The following is an 18047-nucleotide window of genomic DNA, read 5'->3' on the forward strand; positions in this document are numbered from 1 at the left end:
CTGTTTTAGCAAGGCAATTTTCCACAGTGATATTCGTAAAAACAATATAAATTTGTTATCAAATAGTACAAAGTATTTGTAAAAATATGAGCAGTTAAGTAGGCCAATAGGACAGAATAAAAAAATAATACAATTATAGTTAACTGGCCTTTGACAAAGAGGCAAGTAAGTAGAGGAACAATTTTAATAAAACAAAACCTACCATTTGCAGAATCATAAATCTCAATATAGACATTACATCTTTTACAAAAGTTAACTCAATATGTATTATATACCTACATGTTACATATTAGCCATAAAACTCTGAGACAATAGCATTATAGAAAATCTAGTAAACTTGTGTTTTAGGTACACTAAAAGTAGGATTCATAAAGAAAAACATGATGGTCTACATTCAAATTAAATTCATACAAAACATACTATTGAAGTAAAAAGAATAGTCACAACTGAGAGAAAATACTTGCAAAACACGTTCAGAACTTTCAAAGACCACTTACCATTTCATCAATTAGCTTGCCCAGAATCTTCCACTTAGTTCAATTAAGCAAACAAACTATCCCTAGATGGACTTAGATTCTTATATTAGATTTTTTTTTCTGGTTTTTTTTTTGGCCACACCCAGTGATGCTCAGGGGTTACTCCTGGCTGTCTGCTCAGAAATAGCTCCTGGCAAGCACGGGGGACCATATGGGACACCGGGATTCAAACCAACCACCTTTGGTCCTGGATCAGCAGCTTGCAAGGCAAACGCCACTGTGCTATCTCTCCGGCCCCCTTATATTAGATTTTTTAATCTTCTATTTTTCCTTTAGAAAGAATAGCTTTTTTTGACTCATGGAAAAGCATAAGTGAAATTAATAATTTTCTATACGTTTTGAGAATGACATGACAATTTCTATCTATTATGAAAATGTTATTTACATGCATTATTGTATTTAATCTTAACAATGACTGTAGCAGGACCTATTTATTATTTCCATCTGATGTATGAGAAAATTAAGGCTTAATGAGGTTAGTGCTCAGAGACCATAATAAGAAAGAATTAAAAGCTTGCATGTATTCATTATTAAAACACTGCACAATTTTTCAAATATTTTTAAATTTTTAAGAAAAACATTTTAAAGTTTACCATCACTTTTTCTAACTCTTTTCTTATTTTAAGAAAATAAAAGTAGACTTTTATAAAAACAATTTTCTTTTCAATAGGTTGTAAATTGAGTTTTAAGAAGCACAGATCATAGAATTTTTAAATTCCACATTTATCTTTCGGGGATGGGTATTGATCTATATGGAAACAGAACTCGGCTGCCCCAAACAAAAGTCCCCTGGTCTTGTGCAAATGCTTATTTTATTTAGGGGCATTGCTCTCATACTCTTACACATGGTCATTTAGGCTACCGAAGGATAGAAATAATTGAAAATAGGAATGATGAAGCTCACTGCACAGAGAGTGGACAGAAAGGAGAGGGTGGGATGCACCAGGAAAAAAAATGGTACCAGGAAGCCCAGATTATGACTGGAATTGTGTGTGTGTGTGTGTGTGTGTGTGTGTGTGTGAGAGAGAGAGAGAGAGAGAGAGAGAGAGAGAGAGAGAGAGAGAGAAATGGACAGACAGAAACTTCATTGGTGAGAGAGAAGGCAGTCACAAAAGGACAGCTTGGAGGACAAATTGGGAAGAAAACCTGAGTAAGGTCTTTAGGGTAAACTTGAGACTGAGAAGGGAAGAACTGATAAGGGTACAGGATACTTTAAGACTTAACAGTTTCAGTAGCCTAAACATATGTACAAAACTCAATTACAAACCTCAATAAGATCTTGTAGCACAAAGTCTGCATCTTGTAGTCGAGGAAACCTGAGCTAGAGAAGTGAACGTCACAAACATTCTGAGTTCAGATGAGTAATATTTCTAGACCACTATGTCACAATCAAAGTTAAATACATCGAAATACTATGTCATATTAAAAGTGGCACACAGAAGATTTATGTACAGTTACTGTTTGGCATGAATTGCATTTAACCTGCCCATTCATATTCTATAAATCATTTATTAATATATTTGACCTCTGCCTATTCATATTGAACGTAACAGTTCTTAAGTGAGTTACTTTGATAGTAAGTATAAATAATCTCATTATGTAGGAGTTTGTACACAAAATTATCATCTTTGGGAGTATGGAAAATTGAGTTTGGGTGTGGTCTAGGTATATATGTTTGTGGTTCTTAATCAAAACATTTTGGTTAAGTCATTTAATCTAAGACAGATTTGAATTGAACAGAGCCCTGTTTTATATTTTGATTTATTTCTTTTTAACTTTACTTAGGGCACTGTGAGAGCTCCATATTTAAGAAGCAGAATAGCTTCTTCAAGGACCCAGAAAATAGATAGTCCTAAAAAAAATCCAATTTATCACAAATACTGTGCACAAAAGCAATTCTGGAGATATCATTTACACAAGCATTTGCATTCAAACTGTTTACTTCACTGCCACATGGTCTTCAACTATTTCCTCTGAATAAATACCTGCATTCACCTAGAATGTTAGAAGGCTCCAGATTGCTTAATTCAAAATCAAAAGATGTAGTTTAAAGTGAATCAATGCAAGAGTGGAATAATTTTAGACTGAAGAAATTGTTTTATAAAATGAGTGTGTGCCAAGATTTCCTTTCATGGAGAAAGCTTGCTGAAGAAGAATTTGGGAGGCATTTTTTAACATATAAAATAAGAAAAAATTGGAAATAGTCAATAGTCCTAAGTCAAATTTATGACTCCCAAGTTTGGGAAGCTAAAATAATTGGTAAATCATTCAATGTATTTTTATATTTTAAAATTTATAGGGTATCTTACACAATATGAAAATTGAACTCTACTTGGTTTATTTAAAAAGTAATACAAATTTTAAAGCAATTACTAAATTAAATTTTGTCAAGGTCTTGAAAATATGTTCCATTACAACTAACAAAATGGTGAGACTCTAAGAACTTGGTGAGAATTAGAATATCTAATTCTTCTAGATGTCATTGACAATTCTAACTCCTTGCACCAAAAATAGAAAATATAGTACCTTAATATAAATGGTAAAACAGTACAAATAAAAATTCATCTATTGGAACTGGAGTGATAGCATATCGGTAGGGTGTTTGCCTTGCATGCTGCCCGCCCAGGATGGACCTGGGTTTGATCCCTGGCATTTCGTATAGTACCCAGAGCCTGCCAGGATCAATTCTGAGTGCAGAACCAGGAGTAAATCCTGAGTGCAGGCAGAGTGACCCCCCCAAAAAAAAAGAAAAACCAAGACAACAAAAAAAATTTTCCATTACACACAATAATTCCTTTAAAGTCAAATTAATATTCTATTCAATTAAAAGTGGAAAAGTGCATAACATTTTCAAAACAAAGTTCACTAACCTATTTATTTTTCCTGTTCATATAGCAGCCTAAGATAGAGTTGTACTTTAGCTGTCCACCTAAAATGGTATGTAAAATTAAAACATATTTAATAGAAACATCTGAATCAACTAAAGCAAAGCTGTTAGTATTTGGAAAATCAAGGGACGTGGTTCATTGTTTTGATATATAAAAAACATGCAATATAATTATTTTATGTGTATTCATTTTAAATTTTATTTAGCAAACTTATTACAAGAATGGCAATATTACCTTCTTTTTAATTAAAATTTTATTATTTAAATACTGTTAATAATAGTTTCTCATGATAATAATTCTAACGCCCATTACCACCTCTGTCCTCCAATACCTCAATGTCTTTCTCTCTCCCTCCAACAACTCGATTATATTCTTCCATTATGGGACATTTTTCTTTTTAAAAATAAATGCCACCAGGGTGAAGAGATAATATAGCATACATCGGTGGGGTGCTTGCCTTGACTGCTGCTGACCATGATCATCAGTCTCTGGCATCCCATATACTTCCTGAGCACTGCCAAGAGTAACTCATAAGTGCAGAGCCAGGAGTAACCACTGAGCATTGCCAGGCATGACCAAAATAAATAAATAAATACCAAAATGATGTAAATTTGGGGGTTAGAGGGAGAGAGCTCATAGTGCTTTAGGATAAGCCTAGTAAGTGTCAGACTTTGAATACTGTAGCTGGCATCTCACTGTCACCCCTAGCTCCAACTCCTGCTGGCACCTTTAGGTGTTGCCCTGATGGTCCCTATTTGCTCTGCATCCCAAAGCAGGAGCATCACTGGGACTGGCTTCTGGCTGTGTGGCACCCAAACCAAACCACACCAAAAATATTGAATTTTGATTTACAAGTCATTGTTGCCCTCTGCTGGCATAATGTTTTATTGCATCTATTGTAAATTTTTGTCCATTGCTCTATTGAAAGATGTCAGATACAAATAGAAATATAGACAAAGAGTACTTGTGAAATCACCAAATGCCTCTATTATTATTTTTACAACCTTATTTTTTAATTTAATTTTTATTTTGATCATAGTGGCTTACATATTGTTGACAATAATATTTTAGGTACATATTTACATAAAATCAGGGGGGATTTCCATCACCAATTTGTCCTCCCTACACCTCCATTTTTGTCCTACCTCCCATATGTTCTTCCCTCACCCTTAGGGCTGCCAGAATATGTGGTTCCCTCTGTATCTAGCATAATACTTAGTAGTCTTGCACCTGTTTGGTCCTGGTGCCTCCTTTATTTCCCCCTCTAACTGGGGGGCAGGACTAGCTAGTTCAATTTACGTGGTTTTGTTTGAAGAAGGGAATAGTAGTAAACTGGGGTAAAGGTCTAATACGCAGAAAATAAGTGGAATTCTTCTAGAGGGTCTCATCCTCAGTTAGAGAGACGAAGGAGAAAAAGGTGAAACACTCCACCAGTACAAAAAGAAGTGTCAAATATCCAGTGAGGACTCCAACAATAACGCTAAGCACCACCACCACCACCACAACAACAACAACAAAAACCGCCACGGTCTTGAGATAAGAAACATGGCAGAGCATATAATGAAGAAAAGAAAAGAAAAGAAAAGAAAAGAAAAGAAAAGAAAAGAAAAAAAGTGTAAATGGGGACAACAGCTTCAATAACCACACCAAAACAAAGAAATCAACCAAAAATAGATAGGTAAATAATAATAATAATAATAATAATAATAATAATAATAAATGAAGATAAAATATAATATATAAAAAGATAAATAATATTTTGTGTTTTGTTTCTTTCCCTCCTGCCCTGGCACAGTAAATATTGGGGTCATTCCAAAAGGAATTCACTTGGCCTAAGAGATATGGGTTTCTCCGCCCTTGGAGTATATTGTCACGGGATCAACTATAGCCTCTGTTCAGGATCCTTTACTCTCCCGGTGGTGTTTTTGTGTTGTCTGGAAGACTTCTGTTCCGTCCTAGGTGATACAATCAGACCTCTGTATCTATCGATCTCAGTATCTGCACAGTTCCAGGGATGGGACTTATGATGAAGTCAGTTTTTGTGGTTCTAGAAGTTTCGTTCCCTCAGTGTCATTTTAATCCATCTTCTGTGGTTGGTGGTCTTGGTCTTGGCACTAAACCTAGGATGGCACCTAGGATAACGCCTTTCCTTGTGTTTCCAGAAGCCCCATTCCGTCACAGTTGTCTCTGTCAGACCTTTGGAACTGGGGATCATGGTTGTTGTGCAGGTCGTAGTTCAAACCCTAGACTAGGGCTTTTTTATTGGTCCCAAGATATATACAGTCTGATCATGGTTCTAGCAGTCAGTCATCTGTAAATCGCGATCTTGGTTTTTGGACCTACCAACGGGTGACAAGTCTTCTGATTTTGACTTATCGATGGCTGGTAAGGTAGGATAACCTGTTCTTAGGTCATGTTGTTCCCATTTTCCTCGTTGTCAGGATATCGTATTAGAGCTGGCACTCGTTGGTGTTCCAGTGGTATTAAGGTTGTCCCGGATGGGGTTTGTTTCCTGCAGTTGTGCCTCTATTATTTAAAATAGGACATTAAAACGTATAATGTATTGCATAATATAGTTTAAAATGTACTTTAAGACAATCATTTAATGATACATTTGCCAAATATGCACCAAGCATACAAGTTAAAATTGTCATTAATAATTCTGTAGCTAAAACATGATTCAAATAGCTATTAAAATAATGTAGTCAAAATAAGACAACGATAATAAAGGTTATTTCATGAAGTGAAAATATTCCATGGCTCTAATCAACTGAATATAACTATGTGCAATGTTTTTCTTCTGTACACAAATGTATTTTCCTTAGTAAGAGAACTCATAATTGTTTAAATAAATTATTTCCTTTTTATTGACAAGTATATTTAAAAAACTATGCTTCCATCTTATGAATTCACTAAGGAATATAGAACTAATATTGATGTTGCCAATTATAAACAATGATAGATTATAGCTCTAGTTAACCTATATATATTAATAGTAATCACACTAGTCAAAATAATCTAAATAAAATTATTCTAGATCAAGGTAAGAGAGAAATTGCTGTTTAAGCATGATGTCTTAGAATTATCTCATTAAATCATAAGTTTTATTTGTTTTGGTTTTTGGGTAACCTGGATAACCCCTATGTGTCCAAGGGTTAAATACTTCTGGTTTTCTACTCAGTAATCACTCCTTGGTGGGCTTTAGGGACTATATAGGATGCCAGAGATTGAACTCTGCTGGTCTTGTGTCTTGTGCAAGACAAATGTTCTACCCCTCCCTGCTGTATGATCACTCCAGTCCCTAAATCATAATGTTAAGACAAGTCATTTTTCTCATTTTCATCAACAGGATATTGATATTAGAATGGAAAATTAGTCAAGGTCATACACTGGAAGCTTCCATATTAATCATTCAGGGAAAAGATTGAAAATGGTGCCTAGAACACCATCTAATATGTCTCTTATACATACACCTGAACCAAATAATATATATTGTTGCTCTGATCTTTTACATTCTATCATGACTATTTTTATGTAATATAAATATTCATTCAAAATGATTGTCATAGCTGTAATGCTTCACTGTATGAGTACTAACTTTTTTTAATTCTTCACATCACAAGTGACAGCCTTATTGGTTCTGTGCCATAATGCCATTCCATAGTTATTTTCAAACATTTGAGTATTTTTTGCAATCTTGAAGGATAATAAGGAAATTATTATAATGCCATAATGTATTACTACTTGCTCTTACATTTTCCATAGAGTTTACCTTATGGAGACAGATTTCATGATCCTACACTGAGTTACTGTCTGGTTTCATCAGGCCTTTTCCTCCCTCTTGATATTAATGCAGCAGTCAAAATGTGCATCTTCCTGCTTTGTCATCTTTTAAAACATGGCTTCTCTCTCTTCATTTTCTCTGATGTAAATATTACAAAAAAATTCTTATAACATTATTCAAAATTTTTTTTATTATGGCATTGTGATTTGCAAAGTTACCCATAGTTGAGTTTTAGATAGACAATGTTTCACTACCAGAAATTTAAATCATCGAGTTTGTGGTCTTCAGAGGTAGATCAAGCAGGAGAATGTGATTTATTTTGCTTCAGGACATCAAAAGTCCAAAACAAAACTAGATGGCCTAGGTGAACTAATAGGCTTAAGGTGCTTGCCTTGCATGAGGCTGCCACCTTGGTTCAATGAAAATGGTCCCTAGAGCCAGGAGATTTCCCTGAGCACAGAGCCAAAAGTAAACCATAAGCACAGCTACAGGTGGCCCCCAGACAAAACAAAATAAAAAGGCCCCAAGTAAACAATTATTGCTTTTCTCTTACTGTTCCAAAAGCAGTATCTAAATGTTCATAATTAACAAATAAGATGTTTTTAATTTCCACATTTATTCAAGAATATTTTTTTCTTAACGTTCACTTTTAATTTTAATTTGATATTATTATTATCATGATTATTTTAGTGTAGATGCCACATCTGGTGGTGCTCAGGGGCCAGGGTCTCTCCTTGTGGTGGTGATATTCCATGCATGGTGTTATACCATGCATGTAAAAAATTTGACTAATTAAGATCACGTGGTTTACAATATTGATAATGGTCTTGCTAGTACATAGCTCCAACACAAGTATACACAAGCTCCATTGTGTATACAGTGCCCCTCCTTTCAATTTGATTGTATGGATCAGCTCTCCTCTGTGTTGCCTTTGCCCCTTTGTTGTTACTTGCTGTGTATCTAAGTCCTACATATGAGTGAAATCATTCTGTATCTATTCCTTTCCTTCTAATTGACTTCATTCAGAATAATTCCCTATATGTTGCTCAAAATGCAAGATTTTGTTCTTTCTTAGAGCTACATATATTCCATTGTGCATTTATAAACGCACAATTATAAATTATAATTATAATTATATTCCATTGTACAATTATAAATGCAAATTTCATTTTATTCATTTTAATTACTTTATTTAATTAGACACCATAGTTAAAGGCTGCTCATAATATAGTTGGTAATATTTTTCAAAAATACAAAGTTGTTCATGATTGAGTTTCAGCCATACAATGTACAACATCCTTCACCAGTTCACATTCCCCACCACCAATGTCCCCAGTTTCCTTCCCATTCTTTCCCCTTCCCCCCTGCCTGCCACTGGGGCAGAGATTTTTCTTCTATCACTCTCTCTCTCTTTTTCTTTCTCTCTCTCTCTCCATTTTGACTCTGTGATTTACATAAAGATATACCATACGCGTCACTTTATCCCCTTTCAGCGCCCAGTTCTTGTCCAGGGTGATCAATTTCAACTATCACTGTCATAGTGATCCATTATCTCCCTAATTGCACTCCCAAACAAATGGTGACATGCTTCCTACCATGAACTGGTTCTCCTAGCCCTTGTCTCTATTGTCTCTAGATATTATTACCATACTACATTTTATTTTATATCCCACATCTATCTCTATATCTATATCTACATCTATCTCTCTCCCTCTAACTCATTTTGCTCAGCATAATACTCTCCATATTCATGCATATATAAGAACACTTTATTATTTCATTTTTCTAACTGATGCTTAGTATTCCATTGTGAATCTGAACTACTGTTTCTTTATCCACTCATCTGTTGTCTGGCATTTGTGTTGTTTCAGATTCTGACTATTGTGAATAGTGCTGAGATGAACATAGGGATTGTCTACATTGTGTTTTTGGCCCCTAAGTTATATTCCACTATTTCTTGATCCATTCATCTGTAGTTGAACACTTAGGTTGTTTTCTATATCTTGGCCTTGGCTATTGCCTTGAATGTGGAAATGAACAGAGGTGTGTGTGTTAAATTATGGTTTGAGGATAGATGCCAAGAAGTAGTTTGACTACTCATATGGGATTTTTCATTCCTATTTTTTGATAACTCTCCATATTATTTTCCAGAGGCCAAACCAGACAACATTCCCACCAACAGTGGACTAGGGTTCCTTTCTCACCACAGCCCATCAACAGTGATTGTTTCCAGACATTTTGTTTGTTTTGTTTTGGAGTCTAAACCAGCAGTGCTCAGGACTAGGGATCATTCCTGGTGTTATTTCCGGGAAGCTACTGGGTATTCAGCCTCGAAGTCTTGTCAACAGCATGCAAGGTGTTACCTACCATGCTATTGCTCTGGCCTGCTTCCTGACTTTTTGATATATAAAACCTCTATGTTGATTTTATTTGTAGTTCCCTAACTGAAATAATCCCCTAACAAAACTCTCAAGATCAAGACAGTTTTTAGGCCAAACAGTTTATGTCTTTCAGTATAAAATTATACAGCAAACGTGTGCCCAGGAAAGAACATTATAGATAATGGGGCTGCAAGTATGCATCAAGGAAATGCTAGAATAAAATAGTTTGGATAATTTTAGATGTATAGAGCAACATATGCAAAAATAGAATAGGAACTTTCAGAAAAGGAAGCCTGTTGATCAGCTATGTGAAATATCCCAGCTTCAGATTATAATAGCAATTAAGCTTTGATGTACTTAATAACTGACCTTAATGACTGTCTATTTAAACAGTGGCTCAGGTGTTGGGAATCTAGGCTGGGGAGACATTGTGTGGAATAAATGGCCAGTCTGTGTTCTTATTTAGGGTTACCCAGGTGGCCCTAAAGCTTAGACTGTTCTTGTGTGTTTGTTTTCGGTTTTCTAGTATATTTGTTTTTCTCATTCTCTGACATTGGTCCCCTTGCGGGATGTAGCTAAAAGGTGCCACTCTGATTAGCTTTATTGTGGTAAATTGCCACATCTAATAATCATGAGTGATGATGAGCACTTTTTTTACATGCCTGTTGTCCATAGAACATTTTTATTCACCCTGTTTTGAATGTCAACTAAAGCAGTGCCTATTATACAGTTTAGGCCTGAAGTTAGGAAAACAAAATGCAACCCAGGTCCACCCAATGTTCAGAAACCCACTGCCACCCTGGGTTTCTGTGAGGACAGGTATAACAGGCAGACAGACATTAACTAGCAGACAGTACTTGTAAACATGAGGTATGGCTTAATTTGGTCAGAATGTCCTAACTCCTACATTTGCTTCTGTACAAGTGTTTCACTGACGTTAGGAATGCAGATGTATGCCTTGAACACGTGGGTTGAAAATGTATAAATTGTGTGTCTAACCCATGCTTGGGGCTCAAAGTCTCTGATTTATGGGCCCTCAACACCAAGTCTTATAGATCTATCTTTGTACTCTTCTCTGTTATCATGGTCACTTTTGTCCACCTCTGTTCCCTGAACAGTTGGACGACCCCACTGCTCAAGTAGTGGTGACAGGGTGCTGGTCTTTAGGACTTTGGCCATGTATGTTGCTGTTATCAATTGCACTCCTAGAGGTGATCTTCTGCATAGTCACATCCTTTTCCTTTTCTGTGAACTAAACAGTATTTGGAACATTAAATATATATATTTATATATATATTTATATTATATATATATATATATATGCATGGTGGCTGGCCACCTAACATGAAAACTGGAAATTATTAGCTGTTAATACTTAAGGAAGTCATTACTGCATCCTTGGTTCCTTAATCTTTACAAATTTATGAATAAGAAATGATGGAAAACAAATGAAAAACAGTGCCAGCAATGGAGGAATGCTTAGAAATAGCTTAGAAAACAGAAAATTGAATTTGCTAATAGAGGAGGTAGGATGTTTACCTTTGTACACAGACAACCCTGCTTGAGCCCATGGTCTGAGGAGTATGTCAGGAGTGATCTCCTTGAGCCCAGAGGCAGGAGTAAGCCCTACATCCAACTGGGCGTTGCCCCAAACGAAACAAACACCACGACAAAAAGAACTCCAGAAAATGGATAGCAGCCCTTACTAAGGCTAATCAGAGGCCAGTGGTACTGCCATAAGCGCTCAGAGAAGAATCTCTTGATCTGTACAGACACAGAGGAGAGGGCAGATGTGCAATCCATGTTGGAGGGTGTGAAACGGGGTCCAAGTGTAGCACAACATGAGGTTTAACACCTCAGCTCGAGGACACGGGACAGTCTGATACTGAAAAGCAATGACACTTGGCATCGTGCGTCTATCTCCAGCCCATGTTAGTGACCTTGTCAGGAAAGTGGTTCTTGGGAAAGGGCACCCGAGCTCGGGCAGTCTTTCCAGGCCAGGGGGACATCTAAGAGGTGTGGGTGGCTTCTCCAGGAGGATTTGTGTGCTAATGCCCAACAGGACATGATTCAGGCCCAGAGGGAGCCCTGAAATGAGACCTTCCTGTGGAGACTCCTTTAAAACCCCTTTCCCTGTTTTCCGTTTACTTTGCTGAGGTTCTGGCATGTGGTGTTCAAGGGGTGCCTCTCTGCTCTCTGCTCCTGACTGCACCCTGTGGTGTTTGGGGGCCCACGTGGTGCAGAGGATGAACTCGGACAGTGAGGCCTGTCAAGGTGTCCCCCCCCCCCCGCTGCAGAGAACGGGGCACTCCCTCGCTCCCTCGCTTTAGTCTTTCTCTAAGCTGGGTTCAGTGGGAATGGGGGGCTGTGGCCCAGGCGTCAACAGGTAGATGAGATTCCCATGTGCTGGGAAACGAGCGCTCTGACTGTCCTCGAGTTTCGCAGGGCGGCTTCTGCTGGCAGAGGAAGCTGCTCAGAGTTGGGCCAGTCTCAGTGGGAGGGCTCCGTGGAGAACGGAGGTCTATTTGCAGTGGTGAAGGGAAACCCAGCCATAATCATGTGTGTCATCTGGGTGTTTAAATAAAGATATCAATTTTAAAAGTTTAAACATGAAGAAAAAGGGAGACAGAGCTACACAAGATTTGGAGGGGAGAGGAAGAAGCTGCCATAATCATGTTTGTCATCTGGGTGTTTAAATAAAGATATCAATTTTAAAAGTTTAAACATGAAGAAAAAGGGAGACAGAGCTACACAAGATCTGGAGGGGAGAGGAAGAAGCTGTGGCACGCGTGGGCTCAGGCGAGAGCAGCAGCAGCAGCAGGGTGCGCATGCGTGATTGCAGCTGGAGCCTGCGGCCTGAGGGCTAGTGGAGTGGGTTGGGGCCAGCATGTGACTAGGGCGGAGCTTGCGTTGGGCGCACGCGGCAGTGGAGGGCCTCGAGCGAGCGAGGGCCTGCGGTGCTGGGGCGGAGCTTGCCGCGCCAGTGCAGGCGGCAGAAGAGCGGGTGGGAGGCACGTGCGAGGCGGGAGCAGCGAGTGCGAGTGGGCGGGGCGCTCGGGGCGCATGCGCGCCGCGGAGGCCGCCGGCAGCCCCGCCCCTTCCGGGCCCTGAGGCCGTCCGTCGTCCAGGCGACCCCGGGGGCCTGCGCGCCAACGGGCGGCGGGCCGGAGACGTTGAGGCGGGCGGCGGGCGGCCGGCGACTATGCGCCATGGCGGGACGGACGAGGAGTCCGGGCGCGGAGCCCTCAGGCCCTTCGCGTCGCGCTCCCCGCCGCCCGCGGCCGCGCAGAGCCGCGGAGCCGGGGGCGGAGGCCGAGGGGCCGGGGGAGGGCGGCGGCGGCGGGCGACGCGGCCTCTCCCCGCGCAGGCGCCCCGGCCCGGGCCGCCCCGGCAGCGCGCAGGCGGAGGCGCTGGCCCGGCAGCTGCTGCGGCACCGCTTCCCGCTCGTCGGGCCGCTGCTGCTGCTGCTCCGCGACGGGGCGCTGAGGCTGCGCTCGCGCCGCGTCTCCGGGCAGACGCTGCTCGGCCTAGGTGAGCGGCTGCGCGGCCTAGCGGCTCTCGGCTCTCGGCCCTAACCCTAACCCTAACCCTCTCGAGCCGTCCCGCCTGGGTCTCCCCGGCCGCCTGCTCCCTGGGCGCTCCCCTTTGTTGGTTTGGGTTGGTTTGACACGAGTTTCAAAAGCTGTGCTGCTTCATGGAAACACCTTGATTCCAGGCGGAGAGGCAGTCTGAAGTCCGGCGTTTGCCATTCATGCAGAAGGTCATCGCACCCCCTCCGGTCCCCCAGCCTGCCAGGTGTCACCCCAAAACCGTAAAACAAACACCTTGATCACAAATAAGATTGTGATCATGCAGAAGGTCATCGCAGAAGGTCATCGCACCCCCTCCGGTCCCCCAGCCTGCCAGGTGTCACCCCAAAACCGTAAAACAAACACCTTGATCACAAATAAGATTGTAGTTGGCTTTCAGTCCTGTGAACAACGCCCCCCTTGACCGCTGCGACATTCCCACCGCCAGTGTCCCGAATCTCCCGCCCGCCCGCCTCCCCACCCTCGCCTTTCCACTTCGCCCGTGGTTATGATAGTTCTCAGCGTTATTCTCTAACTGCACTCACCACTCTGTGTTGAACCTTCCAGCCCTCTTCTCGTTGTCTCTGAGGATTATTGCAGAAATGTCTTTATTTTTCTTAAAACCCACAGGTGATTGAGACTATTCTGTGCCTTTCTCTGCCCCTCTCCTCTGACTTACTTCACTCTGCATAATAGATTCCATGTATCTGGTCTCTCTCGCATTGTCTTGTGTCACCAGTTCGCTGCTTGTGGGCACCGCATTTGACTCGGATGAGGTGAGGTGAGCCGAGCCAGGACCTGGCCAGAGGTGCCTTGGTTGAGACTTTGTACTTGACAAAGGCCCTTTCAGGGCGTCCAAGGTACTTGATGCTCAGGCCACGTGGATGGCCCACTTGTCGTCCAGGTGGGGCTCTCCGTGCATGGCAACTTCGAGCATTGAAGGCCACGGTCACAGTCCTGCTTGACAGATAGCCCCTTTGCACAGCTCCGAGCCAGGGCACAGATGGAGTCTCATCCAAAGATGGAGTTTCACCCTTGGGAACAGCCAGGCTGGTTGGTGTTTGGGCCAGAAACGGGGCTGACTGTTAGGTGGGGCTGCCACGTGGCTCCCAAGGACAAGGAAGAATGGAGATGGAAAGGTGCACTCTGGGACATTATTATGGACTCTACGTGAAGGACATGGGACTTGATCGTCTAAGAAGTCATTTTAGGACTATTTGGGAGAAATGCTCAATGAGGTGCAATGCACATAACAGGATTAACCATTTAAAGAGAATAGGTTAGTGGTATTCTATGTTAAATTCAGGCATGCAGCCCTGAAGTTTAGACTGATTTCACCACTAAAAGCCCAGTTTTATCCTTCACATAATTGTCCCCTTTGACCTAATTTAACCTCTTACTTCATGATAATCATTAATTAATCGGTCTTACCATCCAAAAGGCCCTTTTGATTTTATTCTACATGTTAGTTTTATCTAACATGAAAATAAATGTATGATGCTTGTCTCTATGACTTTTTTCACTAAGAAGATATCCTTACGGTTTACTACTTTTTGTAGTTGAGCAATGTTCCACTGCACATCTTTATTTATTAGTCATGGGCATCTGATGACTGGTTTCCAGTTCTGGGCTATTACAAGTAATGCTGTAAAGGACATAATAGCACAAATTTCAGTCATTGAAGTCATAGACAGTATTTTGGGGGGGTCAATATTCTGAAGTGGACTAACTAGTTTTAGATAGTATATATCTTCTGTATACTGATGCACTTCTATGGTGTTTTCGATAATTGTTTTACTAATTACATCTTTTTGAACAATGTATACAGGTTTTCTTTTTATGTCTTCTAGTATCCTGGCTATTTGGGGGAAATAGACGTTCTCATAGGTGCGAATGATATCTCTTTGTTGTTTTCATATGCATTTACCTAATAAGATATACACCCAGTGCTGCTCAGGAATCATTCTTGAAGGGTTGGAGAGCCACATGGAGATGCTAGGTATTGAATCTGGGTTGACCACATGCTAAACATGTTCCAACCTGCTGAACATAATTTTTATGGGCTGTTGTCTAACTTTGAGATTTCTTTCCTTTTTTTTTTTAATTTTTATTGTGATCAATGTGAATTAAAAGTCTTGCATAGTTATATTTAAGGTGCATAGTGACGGTGAACTAAGGTCATTCCCACCACCAGTGTTGTCTCCCTCCACACCTGTTCCAGGCATGCATCCCACACCTCCCCACTTTGCCCCCTGACTGTTAGTATAACAGGTCGCTTTTGTATATAACTTGTTGTCGATTGGGAATCTTGATTCTGTTGTGGTTGAGCTTGGGTTTGGTATCTAGGTCTGATAATTTTTTATTTCTGCTCAATGTTCATGCTACTGTTTGCTCCTGGTAACATCACTTTTTTACACACACACACCCTCAATTTTTGAGACAGAACAAAATGATTCAAGTTCGGTGGTTCTGTGGGGGATCAAAAAGAAAAAAGGGAAAAAATGCTGAGAGGAGTCTGTCTAGGTAGTTATCAGTATCAGTTCAAAAGAAGAAAGGGAAGAGAAAAACAAGCGGCAACAAAAAAACACAAGAGCAACAGTAAACAACTAAACAAGAGCAACAAGAAAAAAGAACGATAAGAAAAGAATAAAAGGGCTGGAGAGATAGCACAGTGGTATGGTGTTTGCCTTGCATGCAGCTGACCCAGGACAGTGGTTTGAATCCCGGCATCCCATATGGTCCCCCGAGCCAGGCAGGAGCGATTTCTAAGTGTAGAGTCAGGTGTAACCCCTGAGTGCCACCAGGTGTGACACCCACCAAAAAAAAAAAAAAGGAAGGAGAGCTGATGTGGCAAAGGTTTTTTTGTTTGTTTTTGTTCTTTTGTTTTTGCATAGGCACAGTAAGTACTGGGGAAATTAAAACGGGAGTTTTCTTGGCCTAAGAGATAGAGTTTCTCCACCATTGAAGCATACTGTCATGGGAACAGCTACAGGCTCCAGACATTTTTCAATGTTGAACCCCAAGGTCTTTATATGGTGTCAGGAAATGTTCTGCTCAGTTGTGGTAGTTAAAATCAGTCCTCTGTCATTAGAGATCTTGATATTTGCACAGATCCTAGGATGAAGTCTAGGATAGAGTATTTCTTTATGGTTCCAGAAGTCCTGCTCTGTCATGGTTGTTGTGGTCAGTCTTCTGTAATTAGTGGTTTTTGCACAGATCCTAGGACAAAGCCTAGCATAGAGTCTTTACTTATGGTTTCAGAAGTTCTGTTCAGTCATGGTTATCAACGTCAGATCTCTGGAATTAGAGTTCTTGGTTTTTATATGTATCCTAGGCCAAAGCCCAGGCTAGGATCTTTCTTAAAGGGCCCAGGAAAAGTTCTGCTCAGTCTTGATTGTCAAAGTCAGTCTTCTGTTCTTAGTGATCTTGGTTTTTGCACATATCAAAGGATAGTGTCTTCTGACTTAATTTTACCATTAGGTGGTGAGGTAGGGCAACCTGCTCTTAGATCAAGTTGTTGCTATTTCCTCCTCGTCATGGTGTCTTATCAACCTGGCACAAGTTGGTGACAAAGTGGAATTAGGAACACCCTGGGGAGATTTTGGTTCCTGGTGCCGTTGCAGGGAACTGTGTCGGTTCTATGGTTGGAATCTGGGGTTCAGGGTTGGGTGGTCGTTGCTCGATCACATGGATTCTAAGCAGAATCTCTCCATGACAAATGTTCAGGGTGGGAGGTACCCCTGTTTTATAAAGTTTTTGGGTTCTTCCAACTACAATCATGTTTGTAATCATGGTGTTTAAATAAAGATATTATTATTAAAAAATAAAATGTATGGGTTCTCATCCCTAGTAGATAGGTTTGTTTTATACATAAAATTTTCCCCTTTTAGTGTTCTTATGCAAAGGGTAATGGTGATATTTCTTTGGAAAAGTAACTAACAGCTTCTTTCCCATTGTATAGAGTTTTATCAGTACTTCTTTGGACGTTTTTGCTTTGACAAATGTATACAGTGTACAAATATCTTCCATTAGTATGTTTGTCATTTTGATGCAAGTTTCATGTGCAATATAGAAACTTTATAGTTTGGCATAGTTCCCTTGATTTTAGCTTTTGCTTCACTAGCTTCTGCAGTAAATTCCACAAATACACCCTTGAAGAAATATTTAGGAGCAAATTTCCTGTGTTTTCTTCCATTTCTTTTTTATTAAATATATTTTTTATTTAAGTAACATGATCATATTTGGGTTACAGTCATAACCAGAACACCCCCCTTCACCAGTGCAACATTACCCCCTCCACCCTTCCCATCTCCTGTCTGTTTTCAAGACAGGCATTCTACTACAGTTTTCTTCCATTTCTATTATGGTTTGAGTGATATATTCTTGCCATGAATTCATTTTGAACTACATTTTTGTGTATGGTGTAAGTGGTATACTTTGATTCTTTTATATCCAGCCATAACAGTCTCTCATCACCAGTTGTTGCAGACTTTTCTTGACTTCTTTGTCATTAACTAGGAGTGCGTGCACATGTTCGTGTATGTGTGTGCATGTTTGTGTGTGTGCATGTTCATGTGTGTGTGGTTTTATGTCTGATTCCCAATTGTTAGGTTGACTTAAAATTACTTTAGATTAGGGCCAGCGAGGTGGTGCTAGAGGTAAGGTGTTTGCCTTGCAAGCGCTAGCCAAGGAAGGACACGGTTTAATCCCCCGTCATCCCATATGGTCCCCAAGCCAGGGGCAATTTCTGAGCACTTAGCCAGGAGTAACCCCTGAGCATCAAACGGGTGTGGCCCGAAAAGCCAAAAAAAATTAGTTCGATATATGTTTACAAAGTTGTTCATACTATAGTAGTTTTCCCTCATTCAGTGTTCCTACACCATTCCCAC

The 18047-nt window shown here is 40.3% G+C and overlaps 1 protein-coding gene across 1 annotated transcript in view; it reads left to right on the top strand.

The window, feature by feature from the left end:
• The first annotated feature begins 13438 nt into the window (after positions 1-13438).
• Positions 13439-18047, top strand: part of DPY19L2 (dpy-19 like 2) — a 111866-nt gene continuing 107257 nt past the window's right edge. The window contains exons 1-2 of the mRNA XM_049781738.1: positions 13439-13511; positions 13855-13939. Of these exons, the coding sequence (XP_049637695.1) occupies positions 13439-13511; positions 13855-13939 (158 nt within the window). The remainder of the gene's footprint in view (positions 13512-13854; positions 13940-18047) is intronic.

Source organism: Suncus etruscus, chromosome 10 (genome assembly GCF_024139225.1).
Source record: "Suncus etruscus isolate mSunEtr1 chromosome 10, mSunEtr1.pri.cur, whole genome shotgun sequence".
Lineage (NCBI taxonomy): Eukaryota > Metazoa > Chordata > Mammalia > Eulipotyphla > Soricidae > Suncus > Suncus etruscus.